Genomic DNA, 21,530 nt, shown 5'->3' on the forward strand with positions numbered 1-21,530 from the left:
CCCTTACCCGAAAACAAAACAAACTTTTCCCACAAACTTTCTTCAACGCACATCCTTGAACTGAAACCCTCAATTTTAATCAAAATATATAGCGGAAAAACAATTTTTATCCACCAAAAAATTCAACAGAATCTCAAGGACGCGCTTTGAAGCTCTATTGCTTTAGCATGCATTGCTTCACGTTCGTTGGGTTGGTGTTTCACCTTACATACCTTCTAACGTTATAAACAAAATAAAATATATATAAAAAAAGGGTTCATACGTTTGCTCAACTCCATCATCAAATTTTGGCATTCGCGTTTTTCCTAGGATCTAGCTAGGGGCATTCCCTAATTTAATTACCTTGGTGTGTTCTTCGACAAGCAACAAACAAATTTGGAAGCTAATTATTAATAAGGACCTCTTTGACAAGGCTTGTTCTTTTGTCTTTATGAAGAGAGTTGTTGGAGAGGGATTTTTTCAAGCTCAATGAGATGAATTGGAAGTTACACGTTTGTGAATTTGGAAGGAGCAATGAAGTTTACAAGACCTGTTTATGCTGTTTTTTTTGTCTTTCTTCTTTGTGCCTTGGCCAAAATCGGCTTTGAAGGGAAACTGTGGAAACCCCAAGAGTTTTATGCAGATCATGGTGTTGTAATTAAGGTATTTATGTTTTAGCATTTTTCTCTATCTTTCCATTTTTCTCCTTTATTTATTTCTTTTCTTTATGGAAAAATAAATGTCATGTTTGTAATATTATGAAGAAATATAGGATGAGATATTATGAACTGTCTTATTCTTTTGTAAGTTAAAATGTCATGCTAGCATTTGTGATGTTTGAAGCATAAATGGTTTAGTCCTCACAGATTCACTGAGGTTCTTGAAGACCTTAATCTAAGATCAACTCAAATGTTCTGATGTTTTAATTGTTGGTTAATGCAGGAAGAGCAGGAGTGGATACATTGCAGGAAGGAATTGATAGAGAGGAACAATGATATTAAGGACTATGACTTGGAAATAAAAACAAACTTATTAGATTGCATTACAAGGACACATCCTCCAACTCATGATTCAGAAGAGAAGGAGCATGATCATGTGTCAGTGTCACAGTTTTATTCCGAAGACAATCGCGGTAGATACTTGCTTGACAAGTTACCTCAGAGTGAGAGGAAACTATCACCCAAAAAACTGCGTGTCAAGAAGAAGTTTGCCAACTCGCTTCCGCCTCAAGGGATAACACTAAGTACCATTTCTCCTTCTCCAAATTCTCCACCTATAGACTTTTATGTGCTATTTCCACCACCACCAGATTCACCTCCCCCTCCTCCTCCTCCTCAAGTTGATGAGGAGGATAATAGCAAACGAAAGATACCAATTATCATTGGTTCGGTTCTATCAGGAATAATAATCATAGTAGGCATGCTCTTATGCTATCGTGAGATCAGGAAAAGCAGAAAAGTCTACAAAGATGACAGGCCTTTAACTATATTAGGCTCAAGTGATGTGTCTGGTACTATTTCTGCGCTGATATATGATGATGAATTGATGATAGTAAAACAATTCATGGTTGCTTCAATCAATGTTTGTTTTTCTTCTTTCAGGTTCAAAGAAGTCTATTGCTTTGGGAAATTCTAATACCAATGAAAATGGTATAATCTATGCAAAGAACCCTTCTATTGTTGGGAATGTTACCACTAGTCCTAAAGATAACAATGCCTCATTGGGTATGGGTGTTGGTGTGGGTTTGGGTTTGGGTGTGGCTGCGGGTGAGGCCTCATCATCAGAAAGCAAGGAACAAGTTCCATTAGGTGCTGCTCCAGAAGGATTAGCCCCTGAGCCGGCAGGGCCACCACCCCCACCACCTCCACCCCCTGCTGCTGCGCCTCGCCCCCCACCGGCTCCAAAAGCACCTGTTAGGCCTCCACCTGCCCCTCCTGTTAAAATCCTTTCACGGGCTCGTCTTAGTAATGTGGAAGAGGATTCCGCGGATGCTCCGAAAGCGAAACTAAAGCCATTTTTCTGGGATAAGGTTGCTGCATCTCCTGATCAAGCAATGGTCTGGCATGAGATCAGAGCTGGGTCATTCCAGTAAGAACATTTTTAAGTCATCTCAAAATCAGGATTTATCATAGATGAGGAAAGTAAAATTGTATTAACTTTTTTTGCTGATCTTGATGACAAATTAACAGGTTCAATGAACAGAAAATCGAGTCTTTATTTGGCTGCAACAACCCCAATAGAAAAGAGTCACCATCACAAGAACCTTCATTACAGTTAATTCAGATTATTGATCCTAAGAAAGCACAGAATTTATCAATTCTTTTACGTGCTTTGAATGTGACTACAGAAGAAGTTGTTGATGCCCTTAGAGAAGGTGACTCACTCTCTAGTCCTTATTTATCATCATATTATGTTCATTTCAACTTTTAGTGTTCATGACATAGCAAGAGTTAGTGCTTTCTGTGTTAGAACATTCTGTAATCTGTTGGTTGAATCAGGTAGCGAGATTCCCGTTGAGCTGATCCAAACGTTAATAAAGATGGCGCCAACAACAGATGAGGAACTGAAGCTGAGGTTATTTGATGGAAACATTGCTCAACTTGGCCCTGCAGAGCGGTTTCTCAAGGTCTTAGTTGACATTCCACTCGCTTTCCGACGTCTCGAGTCTCTACAACTCATGCTCACTCTTCCAGAAGAGGTCTCAAGCATCAAGGAGTGCTTTTCAACATTAGAGGTAACTAAACTATGATTCAAGCAGTATTTTGAATTTGATTACCTTATATAGTTATAAGTGCTAACAAGATGTTCTGTGACTAACAGGTTTCATGTGATAAACTAAGAAAAAGTAGGCTCTTCCTTAAACTACTAGAAGCAGTTCTCAAGACAGGAAACAGATTGAATGATGGAACATATCGTGGCGGCGCTCAAGCCTTCAAGCTTGACACACTTTTGAAGCTTTCGGATGTAAAAGGAACCGATGGAAAGACAACACTTCTACACTTTGTGGTTCAGGAGATCATACGTTCAGAGGGAGTAAGAGCTTTGAGAACAGAGAGAGCGAGGCAGAGCAATTCTAGTGTCAGAACAGAGGATTCTGTTGATGATTCCATTGGCCAAGAATCAGAAGAACACTACCGAAGACTTGGCCTTAAAGTAGTTTCAGGCCTAAGCAGTGAACTTGAAGATGTTAAAAGGGCGGCGATTATAGACGGCGATGCTCTAACGGCTGCAGTGTGGAAACTTGATCGGTTACTCAGCAAAAGTGAGGAGTTATTGAACAATGATTTGAAGAGCATAGATGAAGACAGCAACTTCAAGCGTTCCCTTGAAAATTTTGTGGACAAATCAAAAGCTCAAGTGTCATGGCTGTCTGAGGAAGAGAAGAGGATCATGGCTGAAGTGAAGGCTACAGCAGATTACTTCCATGGACAAGCAGGGAAAGATGAAGGCTTGAGATTGTTTGTAATTGTTCGCGATTTCTTGGTAATGTTGGACACAGTATGCAAAGAGGTGCAGTTAACAACACAGAAGCCAATGAAGATCTCTCATAAGAAAGAGGCTTCAAATTTGTCGTCGCCACCAGTATCTCCAAATACTCAGCAGCAGTCTCCTTCGGATCTGCATAGAAGACTGTTTCCGGCCATAGCAGCGCGCAGGATCCATTGCTCTAGTTCAGATGAGGATGAGGACGAGAAAGAGGATGATAATTAGATTAAGAGGTTATTATTACCTTGATAGCTTTTCTAGCAAGTTTTATGCATATGCAAGAAGATAAGCCCCGCCAATGAGTTATAGCTCAAATAGCATAGTCTCTTCATACTCATTTCAAAGGTTGTGGGTTCGAGTCTCCCTATCTTTGGTAAAAAAAAAAAAAAAAGAAGAAGATAAGGCCCCAAAATTCTTGTGCTAAGAATGAAGGGAATTGTATATATCATAGCTTGTTAGGGATAATTCATGATCAATGGAAGATGCAAAATGTTTAGTATTGTTGTTCCTCATGAAAACATGCATGAGTGGAAAGGGGGGTTTGGAAGGGACATGGATTAACTTCTTGATTGGTTTCTCCCTTAAAAATTTGATGGATCTGGTTGAATGATGCTGCAACCTTTTTCTAGCTAATATTAAATTGGAGTGAGCAAAAGCTTCATGATGTTATAAATTCTTAGTGCTCAAATTGACCTGTTTTATATGTTGTTGATTCCTGTTGCTTATCTACAGGATAGTTCATTAGCCAACCTTGTGTCTAACTTTAGAAAACTTTTAGATGATTTATCTGACAAGTATAATTCATCTGTTCTTGTTTTACTTTTTTTTTTTCCCTGGTCATTGCATGTTTTTTCAAGTATATCATACAAAAATATCAATTTAGGATATCTGTCAATAATCCTCGTTCAAAATTTAGGATATTTGATCGAGGATTATTATTCGCAGAAAGTAGAATTTTTTTGGTAAGATTTAGTCTTTTTCTAAAAATTAAAATATCTATGTTGATGCTAATATATAAAAGAAATCTTTTAAAAAATATATAAGAAAAAAATATTTTATTGTGGCGAGTTTCTATTTAATCTCTTCGTCATAATTACAGCAAATTTATCGGATGTAAAAGAACGAATCTATTTTTCTATTTATAATTTATAAAAGTTAATATCAATTCTCTATACAATAAATTTTGGACTATGTTATGTGTACATCAAAATCAACCACCAAAGTCAGCCACCAGTATAAAATATGTTGGAATACAAATATATATTGAAAATAAATTAAATCACATATATATTTACACATAAATACATTGGTAGCTAATTTTAATAACTAATTTTAGTGTACAAGAAGTTAGCGGGTAGGCTATTAGAAGAGTAATGAGTGAGCGACGGAGAGAGTGGTGGGGAAACACCGGGCGGGGTAGGGCTAGGCATGACCGACATCTAGGCAAGGATCCAAGGGTATGGAATCGAGAGGCGTTTCTTCGTTTGGAACAGGACTCCTTCTCCGTTTTTGTTGACCAGCTACCAGGAGACATATCGAAGAAGGAATTGTTTGAATTATTCTCATGGACGGGGAGAATCAATGACATTTACCTTTCCAGAAAGCTAAGACACGGGGTGGTCTACTTGTTTGCGTTCATCCGTTATACGACTAAGGGTGGAGCCTTGAAGGCTATTTCGGAGATGAATCGTATGTGTTTAAGGGGAAAAGAGATCTTCGTTGGCGAGGCCAGGTTCAGGAGAAAGGTCTCAGAGGGGAAGACGATCCTGGATAGTGCTGGGGCAAGGATAGATATAGACCATAGGATAGCTGATCAGGGGAATTTTCATGAGAAGAATGCGAGTCCGGTGGGGGAAATGATGACTGATTGTGAGTTAAATCCTGCTCAGACTAAGGTTCACTTGAATGAAAAGGAACGCTTGGATCATGAGACTGACCCACACAGAAGGTGTTGGCCGGTCGATAGAGAGGGATTGGGTGCAAGGGTCATACAGGTTACAATGGCGGAGAATAATTTGGATTGGCTGCGTCGGAGTATTGTTGGGAGTACTTTGAATGCTATTGATTTCCGTTTGTTGAATGAGATAGCTCAATCGGAATGGCCTCATGTAGTTAAGGTTTGTGAGATGGGGGCTAACAAAGCCTTGCTAATCTTTGACAGTGCTCTCAATGCAGACGAGGCGCTCACATTTAACATGAATGGGCTGTTAAAGTTCTTCTATCATGTTGGTAAATGGAGTGAGCCTGATCGGTGTGATAGGAGACGGCTCTGGCTTCAGTGTATCGGAGTTCCGATTCATGTGTGGTCCGAAGCTACGTTCCGCTTGATTGGCAAGCAGTGGGGAGATGTGGTGGTGTGTGATCCTGCAACAATCACATGCTCGTCGTTCAGTGTTGGTTGTGTATTGATTGATACGTGTAAGTTTGAGGTTATTCATGAAAGGGTCCGCATCTCGGTAGGTACGACTGAGTTTGACGTCTTTGTCTCAGAGATGGGAAGCGGTACTTCTGCTTCCCTGGGTTATGCGATGAAGTGTGGGATGGGAGGTAACCAGAACTCTGTAATTGGAGGAGGTTATGCTAATATGGGCCAGGCGACTCCTGCTACTAGAAAATGTAGTCAGAAGCGGCGGGGGACGTGGGATGCAGCGGCGGAGTTGATGACGTTACCGATAAGGGAGGAAGAGCAAATAAAGGATAGTAGTGTAATTTCTCCGGAAGATTTGAATGAGTGGAGTAACAAACTTTTGAATTTGAAAACGGAAAGGACTAAAGTTAAGGAGTCTGACCTTAATTTGACGAAAACTGGTTTGGCGGGGTACGTAGCTCAGGATGCGGACGATGATTCGGAGAGAACCGAGTCCTGGGATCTGGAGCACGGTACGGAGGCTGGAGCAGATATTACTAGTGCTAGGAAGTGGGTGGGTCCTAGTCAAACTTCTCTTAATCCTAATAGTGCTAAAGCCATAAATTTGCTGTCTAAGACTAAGGATATGCAATTGGGCCTAAAGATGTGTAGTCCACATGATGGGAGTGTTGGGATGCAGCAGATGGGCCAGGCTAATAACAACAGGGAGGAGGTGGCCTGTTGGGTCGGACCGGGTGTTGGTGTGCTTGAGGACAAGAGGGCTGACAGGGGGAGGGTTTCCAAGGCGGCGCAGCCAGTACAAGCATCCGAAGAGGATTGACCGGTCGAGACGAGTACAATTACGAGGGGGGATGGACTCAGTTGGGGTGGAGGGAGGACCGATACCGGGTTACGCAGTGCTAAAGGGAGATGAAGGGGGTTGGTCGAGACTTGTCTTTGGAAGCTATGGAGGGTCGGTTCGGGGAGCAGAGGAAGGGATCTCGGTGGATGGACGAATGGCGCTCCTGGTAGCGACGAATGGAAGGGCGGGTCGGGAGGGAGATCTCGGTGGTATCAATCCAGCTATGCACGCCGATTTGGGCTTGAATCAGGTGACCGGGGACTTGGGTAAGGCAGTTCTGGGCCGGGTCGCCAGCGGGGTGGAGGTCGGCAGTTGTGGAGGCATTGGTTCTGGGGTTGTGGAAACTGATAACATTAATGACGAGGGGCGACGTGATTTGGCTGATGCTTTGGGCGTGAATGCTAAAGCACGCTGCGGTGGTTGTTGGAAAGACATCAATTTTATGACTCAGGGTAAGTTGGATAGCACCTCAGCTGAAGATGGAGCGCTGGGTCTGTTGGAGCAGTCGGGAATTGGGGAAGCCGTTGCTAGTTTGGACGAACAACTTAAGGTTGGCAGTGATGCTGGTTCTGAAACAGCTGCTATCAAAAGAACGGAGGAAATGCAAGAGAACAAAAGGCTTGGGAATTAGCTGTGGAATCTGGAGCTGTGTTATACAATGAGGAAGATGATATCATGGCAATACTACAGGCACAAAATGAGAAAATAGCACTGAAGAGGAAGCAGGCTAAACACAAAGAGAAAGTTCGAAGAAGTCGCCCGAAAAATAAAAACAAGGTGTGTACCAATTTGTTAAAATGAGTTTTGCATCATGGAATGTTCGGGGGTTGGCGGGGATTGGAAAGTTGAGTATGGTCAAAAGTTTTCGAAAGAAATTTAATGTGCAAATACTAGGCTTGGTAGAGACAAAAAAAGAGGTGGTGACTAAATTCGATGTAGTACAACTGTGGGGTAATGATGTAGTGGGATGGGAGTTTGTGAAAGCGGAAGGAGCGTCGGGAGGCCTGTTGTTGATGTGGGATGCAACGGTGTTTAAATTAAGCAACTGTTATAAAGGGGTTAGATGGTTATGTGCGGATGGAGTGCTGTTAAAAAATAATTTTCGGTGTGCGTTCTGTGTAGTGTATGGGGAGCATGTTAGGGAGGACAAGCTTGTTGTATGGGAAGAGTTGAGCTTTCTGGCTGGTTTATGTCAAGTTCCTTTCTGTTTTATGGGGGATTTCAATGAGATTATTCAGGTGGAAGAGAGGCAAGGGGCTGTTTCGCTGCCGAGGTCTGCAACAGAATTTAAATCTTGGATTCACGATATGGAGCTAGTGGATATAGGTTTAATTGATCGTAGGTTCACTTGGTTCAGAGGTCAGTCATGTAATCGTATTGATAGAGTGTTGGTTAGTTTGGAGTGGTTAGAAGAGTTTCCTGAAACAAGATTAATAGGAGGTCCAAGAGGGTTGTCAGACCATTGTCCGCTTATTCTGAATGTCACAAGGTTGGGAGGGGGACCGCGACCCTTTCGGAGTCTGGATTCTTGGTTTACGCATGATGGGTTTTTGAGGATGGTGAGGGAGGAGTAGAGGAGCCTAGGGGAAGTTCAATTCTTGGACAAGTTAAAGGCTTTGACGGGTCCGTTGGGCAGATGGCATAGGGAGCATTTTGGAGATGTGGAGATGAGGATTAATAAGCTTGAAGAGGAGATCAGGAAAGTGGATGACTTGGTGAGCAATGGAGTGTGTGATGGAACTACGGAAGCGAGAAGAAAGGCACTAGTCAGCTCCTGTAAGAAATGGTATATCAGGAAGGAAGTACATTGGAAACAGATGTCACGATCCAAGCATGCTAAGGAGATGGATAAAAACACTAGATACTTCCACAATCTAGCCTCGGCTCATAGGAGGAACAATCGGATCGATGCCTTAAGGATCCATGGAAGATTAGTGCGGCAACAGTCTCGGATTAAGGCTGCAATAGTAGATTTCTATAAGGAGTTGTACCATCAGGAGCCATCACCAAATATAGGATTTCGAGAAGGTCTGGTACGGCAAATAACTGAGGAGGAGGCAACAGAGATGGAGTTGATGCCAAGTGCTGATGAAATAAAGGCTGCAGTATGGGATTGTGAGTCAGCAAAAGCACCAGGGAGTGATGGATATAACATGAATTTTATAAAGAAATGCTGGGAAGAAGTTGGGCGGGAGTTCACGGAAGCAGTGATGGGGTTCTTCCAATCAGCTGTGTTACCTACAGGGTCGAATGTCACGTGGGTGGCGCTGGCACCGAAATTTGTTGGAGCTACAGAGATAAAAGACCTTTGACCGATTAGTATGGTGGGTTGTGTCTATAAAGTCATATCTAAGGTGTTGGTTCGGAGGATGCGGAAAGTGATGCCAGCTCTAGTGGGCGAGACTCAGAGTGCATTTGTGCAGGGTAGGAAAATTCACGATGGGGCGTTGATAGCTTGTGAAACAGTGCACTAGCTAAGGGCACGAAAAAGGAGATCAGCGATAATTAAACTGGATTTTCAAAAGGCTTACGATAGGGTCAAATGGAGCTTTGTGGATATAGTGTTGCAGAAGATGGGCTTTGGAGATCGGTGGCGGGGGTGGATTCAGGAGTGTGTCTGTTCTGCATCTATGTCAGTTCTTATAAATGGATCTCCCGCTAAGCCGTTCAAAATGGAAAGGGGTCTACGACAGGGAGATCCTTTATCTCCATTTTTGTTTGTCCTGGTTGTCGATGTGCTTCATAGAATGATAGGGGAGGCGGTGAGGAATGGGCGCATATCGCCGCTGTTGGTTGGTAGAGATAACATCGAGTTGTCGCACTTACAGTTTGCGAATGATACTATACTTTTCTGCCCTCCAAAGAAAGAGACCATAAGGAATTACAAGCGCCTACTGCGTTACTTTGAGCTGATGTCTGGCTTGAATATTAATTTTGAAAAGTCCAATTTCATTCCGGTTAATTGTGAACAGCAGTGGACGAGTAAAATGTGTCTCTTGCTGGGATGTAAGGAGCAAGTACTCCCTGTCCGGTACCTTGGGATCTCTTTGGGAGCAAATCCGAGGCTAGTTAAGACGTGGAAACCAGTGCTTGATAAGGTGGAAACAAAGCTGAGTCTGTGGCAAGCAAAGAGCCTAAATAAAGCGGGTAAGCTGGTACTAATTAAATCTGTCCTTAATAGCTTGCCTATATACTACATCAGTTTGTATAAGATGCCAAAGGCAGTAGCGGAGAAGCTGATCTCCTTACAAAGACGGTTCTTATGGAGTAAAGAGGATGGGAGGGTAGGGCTGCCGCTAGTGAGATGGGAGGTAGTGATGGCCCCTAAAAAGGCGGGTGGGTTGGGAGTAGGCGATGCAGTGGTTCGGAATACAGCTCTTCTGTTTAAATGGTGGTGGCGGTTTTCGAAAGAGGATTGCCCCTTATGGAAAAAAGTAGTGTGTTCTTGTAATAACTTGAATCCTTCTGAGATGCTACGGGGTCAACCTGTTCCCCTGAGAGGGGGCTCTTGGAAGGATATTTGTCAGTTTCAAATCAGAGAGCCACAAGTCAGGGAAAAGATGATTAGTGGCTTGTCATTGGAAGTAGGAAACGGCAGAACAATTCGGTTTTGGGAGGATGCTTGGTTAACTGGTGGTGTCTTGAAAGAACTGTTTCCAAGACTTTTCTCGGTCTCAAACTTTAAAGGATCTGTTATAGGGGACTGTGGATTTTGGGATGGGCTAGAGTGGATATGGAGCTTCCAGTGGAGACGGGAGTTATTTCAATGGGAGTTAGAACTGTTGAACCAACTTCATGTCATCCTACGCTCAGTTACGCTAACAACTGAGAGAGAGGATCGGGTGGTGTGGAAATTTGATAGAAGTGGTATTTTTTCTACAAACTCCTTTGTGCAGGTGATGCAGGACGCAGTACTCCCGGAGGAAATAACAAGCTATAGTTTCACAAGTGCTATCTGGAGGGGTTTCGTCCCGCCAAGGGTCGAATTGTTTTCTTGGTTTGTTTTGATTGAGAGGGTGAATACTAAGGACAGATTGTGCAGATTAGGTGTCATAGACCAGCTTGATAATATGTGTGCTTTGTGTTGCAAGTATGTGGAGTCTACTTTTCATCTCTTTCTTGGTTGTGAGCTCACTTGGCAGGTGTGGAGTGCTTGGCTGTTCGCTCTGGGAAGAGAATGGTTCGTTCCAGGTACACTGAAGCAACACTTTGAGAGTTGGACGAATGCTCCACAAAGAAAGTGTGAGAGGAAGCAGTGGTTGATTGGTTTCTTTGCTGTAATTTGGGCAATTTGGCTTGAGAGGAATGATAGGGTGTTCCGTAATCAAGGCTCAGGTGTGGTGGAAATCATTAACAGGTCCTTTATGCTATCTGACGAATGGATTGGTGGTACTACTCTTGGTTGTTGATGGCAATGCCGAAGATGACTAGGGGTTGTTTTGCCATGTTGGGTTATTAGTGATGTTTTTATTTTTTAGTTGTACCTATGTTTATTCCTGTTTGCTCCACCGGTGGTGTAGAGCCTTTTCATTCAAAAAAAAAAATTTAGTGTACAAATAGCATTTTTGATAAATTTTAACCATCTTATTTATTTTTAATAATGCCAAATCAGTATTTCTAGACATAAGACATCTTATGAAAATTAGCCAATAATCTTTAAGAAAAAGAATTAAAAATTAAAAAAATTCTTACCTATTATTATTATTCAAATAAAACATAAATTATTAATTAAATACAATAAATATACATATTAAAAATGTTATAATTATTTTGTTTGAATTATAATTCATTGGCATCTTATATAAGACTCTTATTACCATACTATTTAGTCTGTTTATAAAACATATTACTTACGGCTCTTATTATTATTATTGTATTTTTTAATCTCTTATATCAATTATTGAAAACTCTTCCAAACAAGTTTAAATTAGACACAATATCTTTTTTATTAGGTACATTTAAATATATCATGATTATAATATTAATTTATAATTTTAAATCATATTTTTAGTATTTTCATTTTAATTCATTTTTTCTAATATTTTTCTTTAATTATTTACAAACAAACTCTAGTATAAAAAATTTGTTTTTTCTAAAAATAAATAAATTTAAATTTTTGAAATACTAAACTATAATCCAATTTATATTATATTTTAGTTGAATAATTATATATAAATTATTAAATAAATATTTTGTAAAATATTTTTAATAAAAAATACTTTAAATTTAATATAAATTTACATAATATTTAATTAAACTTTACACATTGTTTGGATCTGTGAAAAATGAAAGAAAAGAAAATCTTTGAACAGAAAATAAATAGAAAACTTGGTTTTACGTCGTTTAGATAAAAGAGAAAAAAGGATGAAAAAAAAAAGTTGCGTGGGCTATTTAATTTTTTTCACTCATGACCTGCAAAGAAAACTAGAGAAGGAAGAAGAATCAATGACAAAATGATTTATACAGCCTTTGAGTTGTTTATAATTTTTGTGTATCAATTTATTATATAGTTTTTGGAAAAAAAAATAGTTAGCTTTTTTGTTATAGCATTTAAAAATCATTGAACAAGAAAGACAATAAAAAAATATTTATAAAAATAATATATTAAAATCTTAAAGGTTAAGTTGAATAACTCATTTTTTTTTTGGAAAAAATAACTTAAATACATTAGTAATATATAATTTATATATAATATAAAAAGAGTATTAATGTAAATTTACTCTACTTTCATTTTTTCTCTTCTTAATTTTCTTCTTTCCATCCAAATAAATGAAAAATTTCTCTCTATTTTCTTTCTATTTATTTTCTCTTCATCCAAACAACATATAAAAAAAAATCTACTTTTCTTTTCATTTTCTTTCCTCTTATCTTTTTTGTTCTCATTTTCTTTTCTTTAATTTTCTATCCTACATCCAAACACACTCTTAAACAATATTAAAATATATTATATAGTATAATAAATTTATCTCTCTCCATGTTTGCACGGATCTGACTCTAATTAATAACTAAAAATAAACATCATGGTGAAAGCTATACAAGATACCTAAAAGGTTGCATCTTTTCTTTAACTAACACGAATGGCTTGAACACACTGCACTCCAGAATTTATCTTACGCACTAATTAAATAATTGTGGCCGCGGTAAAACCATAATATAAAGCTGAGCATGCGCCATGAATAAAACACGAAATGCCACCAATATAGAAGAAGTGATGATCTGAGAATCCACAAGAACGTTTTTTATGGTGGTTTGATTTTGTCCCGAAATGCAACAAGATCATTCCAATAGCAAATGTAATCCTGACCAACAAAAATATGGCTTCAGTAAATAATTGTATACTTATTATATTTTATGCTGGGCCAACACGTCAAAGGTGTCAGTTCCACAAAATACAAAAGCCCAAATCTACTACGGATTAGTCTTTTCCTGTCAAGTTAGTCAAACAAAAAGTGATGAATAGAAATAAGGCAATTCTGAATGAATTGGTATGAAGGTAGAGAGACATTACCATGCTAAAAGCAGGAGAACCATGGAGATTTGCTTGATAAAATAAGCCATGACAAGGCCTTGTCGAGAACAAAAGCAACTGAAGACAGCCAATAAACAGACTATAGCATGGGCTATCCCCAAAAGTATCAATGCAGCGAACCCCATTTGAAAGGCCTTCTGACCTTGTTGTTTACACTCCACTAAATACAGGTTTACATGGTGACCCTGTTTGTCAAACACAAGTACACAACAATTATACTATTGATCAAGTGTTCGCCAAAATTAATAATATTTGCTGACTATGAAGCATTGTTCCTATAATAATATTGCAACATGCAAACTTATTTTATGTCGCAAGACCGTCACCAACCACAACCTTAAAATATCTATTGTGTATATATATAGCTTGAAGCATACCTTTTTTTGTGCAATTTCAGCCTGCAAGCCAAGAATCCCAGCTACAACATCCATGATTATAATCAGGAGACAAAGGAAAATTCCTGCTATTCTAGTAGGGGCCATTGTTGTGGAAGAATTTAGCTATCTGTTTCTGGTTTGCTTGTTGACAAGTGCTAATTGAAAAATAGTATAGTGGAGTGAACAGATACGTACGGAGCAACAATATTTATATACATGAAGAGTAGGAAGAAGTTGGAACAGGTGGGAAAAGTCTCTTTTGTCCAAACTGTACAATCTAAACTTTAATATGCTTTGCGTCACTGTAGGTATAAATCTTGTATCTACATCTACATTTATGTAACGCCGTATATTATCCTAAATAATTTGGAATTATTGTGTTCTAAATTTTGTTATATTTTGCTTATCCTTTTCTTTCTTTTTTTTTTTTGGGTCTTCATGCTTATCCTTTATAGTATTAATTTTATGTTTTATGGCTTGATATCTTATTTCTTGCTATAAGCACAATTGTAAAATCCAAATCTCCCGTGCAAAGATCATTATCTACCCCAAAAAAGGAAAAACAAAGAAGGGGGTGTTTTTGATAAATCACTATATATCCATCGTGATTAACCAAAAAAAGAAGAAAAATTAGCCAGCATAGTGAGAGATCTAATGAAAATAAGTCAAAGTGGGAAAAAAATTATTAAACAATGTAAAGTGATAAAGTAATAAATTAATCATTATTATTAATTTTTTATTTTAAAAAATTTTAATCTTTCAAGATGCATTAAATCAGTCAAGTAAACAATAATGATGAAAATTATATATATATATATATATATAAAAGATCAATTTTTTAGGGGCACAAGATTTTGGCAGCTAACCACTACAACAATTCCTACAAATAGCGGCGAGAATTTTGCAGTAGTTTTATAATGAATAATATCAGTAGGTATCATGACGGTTAAAAATAGAGTTGCAATTAATCTTATATTTAGCGGTAATTTTGGTGAAATCGCTGTAATATGTTATTTATGTTGAATTATTATTTAACTGTTTGCAGCAGTTTTTTTCCAACCATCACAAAATGCGTTTAAATACATATTTTAATTTTTTTTTAAAAACATCTGGGTATAATCTACTTAAGTACTCATTACTTTTTTTTAAAACTACATATGTTTAAATCATTATTACTTAAACAGTAACACTATTTCTAGATTCGTATTACGTACAAAAGTTAATAAATTAAATAAGTTACTTATGTTAACTTATGTGAACAAATTTATCCATAAATTTTTCTCGTTTACTATATTATCATTTAAATTTGCATTCAAACATAAATATAAAAGAAAAAATTAAAGTCAACGTCTGAATTTATAAAATTAAATAAAGTTCAATTGAGCATAAATTAAATTTAGGCTTCTTCGAAGTTATGCCTTACTAAATCTAAATTTAAAAAATTCTAAAAGTAGACAAATATGTAAAACTGCGACCCAAACCATTAAATTAAGGAAATCAACATAACTCTTAGAATAAAAGGTCAAAATTTTTCTTCAACATCGTATTGACTTAACGAAAAATACTCTGTCAAGAATTTATGGTCTTCATGTCTTACAAGTTCTTATATGTCATCTCCATACCTGACTTTTTGTTCAAATTAAAACACTTTTTTTGTAACATGTATATCATCTTGCCTTTGTTGGTCTTCTAAAATTTTATTGTCTTTTTCTAAAATTTTATTGAGATCAAATTACATAGAGATATCAATTTCAACAGAATAGATATCAACTAAATTGTCTTCTGAATCAGACTCTTCCTCATCTTGACTATCACGAATTATTTTACCAGAATATTCAGCTAATATTAAAAATATCAATATGCATATATAAAATAAGTATATTAAAAAAAATTGAAAAGTCCCAAGTCATTAAATAATAATTTAAAAAAAAGGATGATAATAAGTTAAGACAATTTTAAAATTAAACACAAATAAACAATAATTATTGGTGCAGTGACTTCTATATCAAATCTCAATACTCACCTTCTGCCCCCACATTACTTTAATTTTAGCTCCTGAACATGCATGATTTTTTACTTTTACTATCTTAATTAAATTTTTACAATTTATATGCCTTTTTATTTTGACATAATCAATATATATATATAGTGATTGAGTCAATCATTTTTATTAATATGATAATATATCATATTAAATATTTATGTAAAATCTGTTACACTGGGTTAAATTTTTTTGCACATAAATTTATCAAAACTGATATATACATAAATGCAGAGCAAACAAATTACTAATCATTAAGTTTATATGAACCTCATATGTTCATGTCTCTTATATCAAACCAAAAACATTAGTAAGGTGACATTTTTCTCTTGGGTCAACAAAGCATTAAGGTGTTCTAATTTATCATGTAGTGTGTCTTAGGTAACATGTTTCATGAGTTATTAAGTTTTTCAATATCCATTTTTTTTCTTAACAATGCGACTATAGTTTTTATTAGATATTTGTTTGAGTTTTTTTATTTAAATTAGAATTTTGCTAATATTTGACTAGTAATATTTTTTTTCAAGGTTTGTAAAAATATCTAGAAAATCACGGTACAACATTATACGTGAATCCTCAAATGATGACAAGACTAATGCTAAAACTGAGAATACTATAGTGAGTGATTGATGTTAACACCTTTTTAGAAAAATTTGCGTTGAAATTAGAAAGCCTTTAATTATGTCATTGTGCTTTTTGTAACTCTTTTTTTTTTTTTGTAGAAAATTATGGGTTTGTGAATTCAATTATAATTTTAAATTAATTTTTTTTATTGAATTTTATTCTAAATGATTTTATCTTGCCTTAAAGTTGGAACAATACCTAGAGGGGCTCAAATATCACATGAAGAACCATGTGATAGAGCTCCTCTATTTTCGTCCTCAGCTAATAGTTTTCCAGCATCCCGTCTTAAGGAACCATTTCGTGCACCGCGCAATGATAGATGGCTTGCGCCGTCAAGTACAAGTGATGACCCTCAAACTCTCACAGAACACACAGAGACTCGGCATCGCGATGAAGTGGCCGATATACCTTCGGAGGATGAAGATTACGACGTAGAGGCGGATGAATTTGAGTCGTTTGATGACCACATTGACAACATGTTTGCTACCCAAGAAGCCGAAAGTCAAAACAACGAGAACAAATGCAAAAATACAGATTATTGAAAAGTTACCGTCATTGATAAACTTTGTTTCTCCTATTTTTGTTCATATTTTTTTTAAAGTTCTTTACTTCTATATCCCTTTTGGGAAACAATTATCGTGATTTTTTTTATATATATTTCTTAGAGGACAGTGTAAGAAAAGGGTTTGAGCTTTGTGTCGAGGAGCGAGGCTATAGTACTTCATTCAAATACAAAGATCATACTCCAAATTTAACAAAGAGTTGCAATCAATTGGATAGGCAGTTGGATTATTAATTTTTAGGGAGTTTGGGTGTTGACTATTTCCAATTTTTCATATGTGAAGAGAATTGAAAGACAGCGAATAAAGCTAACAAGGAACATGTGTACAACATGGTTAAGGTAGATGTTTTAGTTTCGACATATTAAGGCAATTTAGTTATCAATTTTTTGAAAGGTAAAAACTTTTTCATGGGTAAATTACATTGCTGGTTAAATTATCCATATTTTGTATTTCACATATTTAAATCAGCATTTGTATCTTATATATCATTGCGGCTAAATGGCATCTAGATTCTTGTTTTTTATAATTTTTCATTTTAAATTAGTCTTTTTTTGGTTATTGATATTCTTCACAGTTCACATTACCATAGTTTTATCCTTGTTGTTTGGTTTTGGTTACTAACAATGGCAAATAATTGCAGCGGGTCTTTCACTATGAGGATGATGTCTGAGAAAAAATAAAGTGGAAAATTATACAAAGGGTAGAAAAAGTTAAAAGTTATTTATTTCGTTAAAAGTTATTTATTTTAATTAATTTCTAATAAACTAAAGTTGGAAAAACAGACAAAATAAAAGAGATAAAATAATAAAAAAATAACCGGAATACTGAATCTGGCGACGGTTCTAAATTACCGCAATTTAGCGGTGATTACAAACCGCCACAAATATGATAGACATTTTGGCTGCCAGCTTTGGCAGCGGATAAAAACTATCACAAAACTACCACAATGTTGCTCGAGAACCGCTGCTAACTGCCAGAAGTGTTATAGTGAACCATGACCATAGGTTGACCCTTTAATAATATGCAACACTTGACATTGATGCTTAGTGTTGGAAGCGTGTAATCTGACTGAGAAAGACTATATTAAAGTTAATTAAGCGCAGTAACAATTAAATGTTTATTGCGAAGGTAATAACGAAGAGATTTGCAGCTGAAAATTGGATTTTTGTGAGTTCGACTGATTAGATAGGAGAAAAAGGTCTGAAATGAAAAAAATTGTTGGGTAGTTAATTTAAATTTCAAAAAGGGTGATAATAATATGTTTTCAAGTGTTTCATGCCTTTTCATTTTAAACTAGCATTTTTTTGTTATTGATATTCTTCACATTACTATAGTTTTATGCTTGTTGTTTGGTTTTGGTTATTGACAATGGCAAATAATTGCAGCGGGTATTTCACTACGAGGATGATGCCGGAAGAAAAATAAAGTGAAAAATTATGCAAAGGATAGGAAAGAGTTGGAAGGATACAAGACACAACTTGTATCATAAGTTTTACAAAGAAACAATGACTCTCGAGGAAAATGTTAAGCATCGCCCATCAGAAATAAAAGAAAATAAATGGAGAATATCGCTTGAAGGAAGAAACAAAGGTAACAAATGGTATTTTTTTATTATTTCCCTAAAACATATATATATGTCTACATAAAAGACTCCATAAATTTTAATCAACATCCTAGTCTCATTTGTATTTGTTCTGTTATCTGTTTATAAAAAAAGTGTAAACAAAACGCTTTAAATCGTTTACATACATACTGGGGACTCCAAAACATTGGCAAGACGAAAAGACGAAGAGGTAATAAATAATTATTTGTTTTAAGATTTTGCTTCATTTTCCTAAATATGGTGGTGTTATTTATAAGATTGTGTCGATTTCAATATTATAGGAGAAAGTTCGAGGAAGGCTCATTAGTAGAGGAGAGTTGTAGACCATCTCTCATAAAAAATGGCTCGTATATCCATACCGATGTGCGTGTTGTTGGTGTAAGTAATGTTTGAAAAATTTCAGCTTATCTTATTGTATATATCATGCTAATTTTAAATCATTGTAATCCATTTCTTGTAAATCTATAAGAAGCAATTGCGAATATTGAGAGACAAGATACACAAATTCTTGGAAAGGAGCACCCAGGACGAGTTCGTGCCTTAGGTGTTGGACCATGTCCCACCCAAGTTTTTGGTAATGCTATTGCACAACTGTCGGATTCTGGTGTGCAAATTAAAGAGTATCAGAGGACGATTGCAGAATTAAAAGTTGAGGCAACAGAAGAAAATGCGAAGAGACAGACGATGGAGAATCTTTTGAGATATCTAATTCGACAGCAAGGAGACAATTTGCCACCTGATGTTGCTGCAGAACTGGATTCTTTGCGGAGTACACTGACTTCATCGCGCGTAAGGCCATCTTCTTCTGGCAATCATGGCTTGCAATAAAAATAATGACTTTTAGTCAACGGAATTAGATACTTTTGAATTTAATTTGTTTTAGTGTTTAATGTTTATTTTCTTAAAATTATCTGATTTTAATTTATAAGGAATGGTGCACTTAAGACAATTTCATCATATATATTATGTTTGCGTATGTATAATTAACTTCCTTATGGTATTTTATTTTTTTATTTCGTTAAAAGTTATTTATTTTAATTAATTTTTTAATAAACTAAAGTTGAAAAAAAAAGACAAAATAAAGGAGGCAAAATAATGAAAAAGTAACGGGAATACTAAATATGGCAACGGGTCTAAACCACCGCAAAACGAATGCTGTTTTTAGTTTACCTGCTATTTAGCGGTGATTGCAAACTGCCACAAAATTGATAGACATTTTGGCTGTCAGCTTTGACAGCGGGTAAAAACCGCCACAAAATCAATTGTTATTACACAGCGGTTATTCTAGCGGTTAGTATAAACCGCGGTTCCGTTTGTCGTCCGCAACCTCTCTTTCAGCGGTTATTTAACTGCCGTAAAATATTTAGCGACAACTCAAAACCACTGTAATGTTACTCCAGAATTGCTACTAACTGCCAGAAGTGTTGTAGTGAACCATGACCATAGGTTGACCCTTCAATAATATGCAACACTTGACATTGATGCTTAATGTTGGAAACGTGTAATCTTTGACTGAGAAAGACTATATTAAAGTTAATTAAGTGCAGTAACAATTAAATGTTTATTGCGAAGGCGATAACAAAAAAATTTGCAGCTGAAAATTGGATTTTTGTGAATTAGACTGATTAAATAGGAAAAAAAGGTCTGAAATAAAAAAATTTGTTGGCTAGTATTAACGGCAGTCTCCTATTCTACAGCAACTAACTATATTATCACATTGTTATCTCCTTGTAAATAGCTTTATCTTGTTGTATATCAGTTTTCTTAGTTCCTTAACTATAGCTCTTGTATAGTTTTGACTGCATGTATATCTCCTACTTTGTTGTATTCTGATGTAATACCAAGGCTGTATAAATTCTTATCACATTAATAAAAAATGCAACATTTCCAAACTTTATATGGTATCAGAGCCCTATTGGCTAACCCCCAACAGATCCAAACAACATGTTGTTGAATAATCTTCTCTCTCTGCATCAAACAATTCTACCTCAATAAATTTTTCCACCCATTCCTATTAAACTCAACCATGAAAATTACTACCTCTGGCGCAAAATAATGCTTCTTACTCTCGAAGCTTTGGATCTTGACTCATTAATTCACTAAGACACAATTCCTCCCACCCACATAACCCCTGCACCAAAGACTGAAAAACCTCCCCAACACCTGATCCAAACCATGCGCATGCTACATGGAAGAAACAGGACAAACTTGCTCTCCTTTGACTTCATTCGCACATCTCAGAGAATGTTCTTACTTATGTCATTGCCTGTGAAATCTCTCGCAGCACTTGGATTGCTCTAGAGGAGTTGTTTGATGCTCAATCAAGTGCTAGAGCTGATTATCTCAAAACCTCTCTTCAAGATTTGCAAAAGGGATCACTAACCATGATTGATTATATTACACAAAAGAGAAAGCTAGTCGATTTCCTTGCTGAATGTGGCTACATAGTTCATGAATATGACCTGAAGAATTCATCCATAAAGGCCTTGACTCGTCCTATAATAATTTTCGAACCTCCTATGATCTGCTCCAATTTTCTCTCCCTCTCACCAAATTTATTGCAGCCCTTTTACGTGAAGAGACTACCCTGGGTCATTCCCACTCTGGCCTTCTTCCTTTACCCTCCCCATCCGCCAATATTGCTCAGTCCTTCTCATGTCTGAACCTCAATCCTAACTCTCAACCTCAGCCTTCTAAATCTGCCACCACTCCTCTGAAATTGTTTTGCCAGATTTGTGAAAAATCGGGGCACATTGGAAGGGACTGCTAGAACCGTGGTAACTTCAACTTGTATCCCTCTCGCAGTAAGCCTCGTAGCAACAACAACAGGCGCAACAACAACAACAGCTCTAACCACAACTCTCACAACACCAACAACTACCACAACAACAAGAAACCAGAAGCCCTATTTGCCTCTCCCTCCAGCATAGTTGATCCGGATTGATTTCTTAACTCGGGGGCAAGTCACCACGTCACTAACCACGCTTAAAATCTATCCAGCCATGACGACTATGATGGCAACGACTCCCTCACCGTAGGGAATGGTATGTCTCTTCCCATTAGTCATTTTGGGTCTTGTATTTTGCCTACTTTCCCTTCCCTTCTAAAACTGTCTAATG

General features: G+C 36.8%; 3 protein-coding genes across 3 annotated transcripts; 2 read left to right on the plus strand and 1 right to left on the minus strand.

The window, feature by feature from the left end:
- Positions 1-513: 513 nt before the first annotated feature.
- On the plus strand, positions 514-3,690 carry LOC130945824 (formin-like protein 3). The gene is made up of 6 exons (XM_057874520.1): positions 514-642; positions 922-1,489; positions 1,581-2,067; positions 2,169-2,353; positions 2,478-2,713; positions 2,800-3,690. Exons 1-6 carry the CDS (start codon positions 514-516, stop codon positions 3,688-3,690), a joined length of 2,496 nt encoding a protein of 831 aa, XP_057730503.1.
- A 3,781-nt stretch (positions 3,691-7,471) lies between these two features.
- LOC130945825 (uncharacterized) lies at positions 7,472-8,986 on the plus strand. The gene is made up of 2 exons (XM_057874521.1): positions 7,472-8,163; positions 8,311-8,986. The coding sequence occupies exons 1-2, from the start codon at positions 7,472-7,474 to the stop codon at positions 8,984-8,986; spliced, it is 1,368 nt and encodes a 455-aa protein (XP_057730504.1).
- A 3,809-nt stretch (positions 8,987-12,795) lies between these two features.
- LOC130945827 (protein VASCULATURE COMPLEXITY AND CONNECTIVITY-like) lies at positions 12,796-13,685 on the minus strand. The gene is made up of 3 exons (XM_057874522.1): positions 13,581-13,685; positions 13,183-13,388; positions 12,796-12,973 (listed from the first exon to the last, which is right to left on the minus strand). The coding sequence occupies exons 1-3, from the start codon at positions 13,683-13,685 to the stop codon at positions 12,796-12,798; spliced, it is 489 nt and encodes a 162-aa protein (XP_057730505.1).
- Positions 13,686-21,530: the final 7,845 nt, after the last annotated feature.

This window comes from Arachis stenosperma, chromosome 8 (genome assembly GCF_014773155.1).
Source record: "Arachis stenosperma cultivar V10309 chromosome 8, arast.V10309.gnm1.PFL2, whole genome shotgun sequence".
Lineage (NCBI taxonomy): Eukaryota > Viridiplantae > Streptophyta > Magnoliopsida > Fabales > Fabaceae > Arachis > Arachis stenosperma.

Coding starts and splice junctions, on each gene's coding strand:
- LOC130945824 (XM_057874520.1), top strand. CDS start 514: ATGAAGTTTACAAGACCTGTTTATGCTGTTTTTTTTGTCTTTCTTCTT. Junction 2,068..2,168: donor ATCAGAGCTGGGTCATTCCA/GTAAGAACATTT, acceptor ACAAATTAACAG/GTTCAATGAACAGAAAATCG. Junction 2,354..2,477: donor TGTTGATGCCCTTAGAGAAG/GTGACTCACTCT, acceptor TGGTTGAATCAG/GTAGCGAGATTCCCGTTGAG.
- LOC130945827 (XM_057874522.1), bottom strand. CDS start 13,685: ATGGCCCCTACTAGAATAGCAGGAATTTTCCTTTGTCTCCTGATTATA. Junction 13,389..13,580: donor CTGAAATTGCACAAAAAAAG/GTATGCTTCAAG, acceptor TTTGACAAACAG/GGTCACCATGTAAACCTGTA. Junction 12,974..13,182: donor GTTCTCCTGCTTTTAGCATG/GTAATGTCTCTC, acceptor TTTGTTGGTCAG/GATTACATTTGCTATTGGAA.
- LOC130945825 (XM_057874521.1), top strand. CDS start 7,472: ATGAGTTTTGCATCATGGAATGTTCGGGGGTTGGCGGGGATTGGAAAG. Junction 8,164..8,310: donor CTTATTCTGAATGTCACAAG/GTTGGGAGGGGG, acceptor TCCGTTGGGCAG/ATGGCATAGGGAGCATTTTG.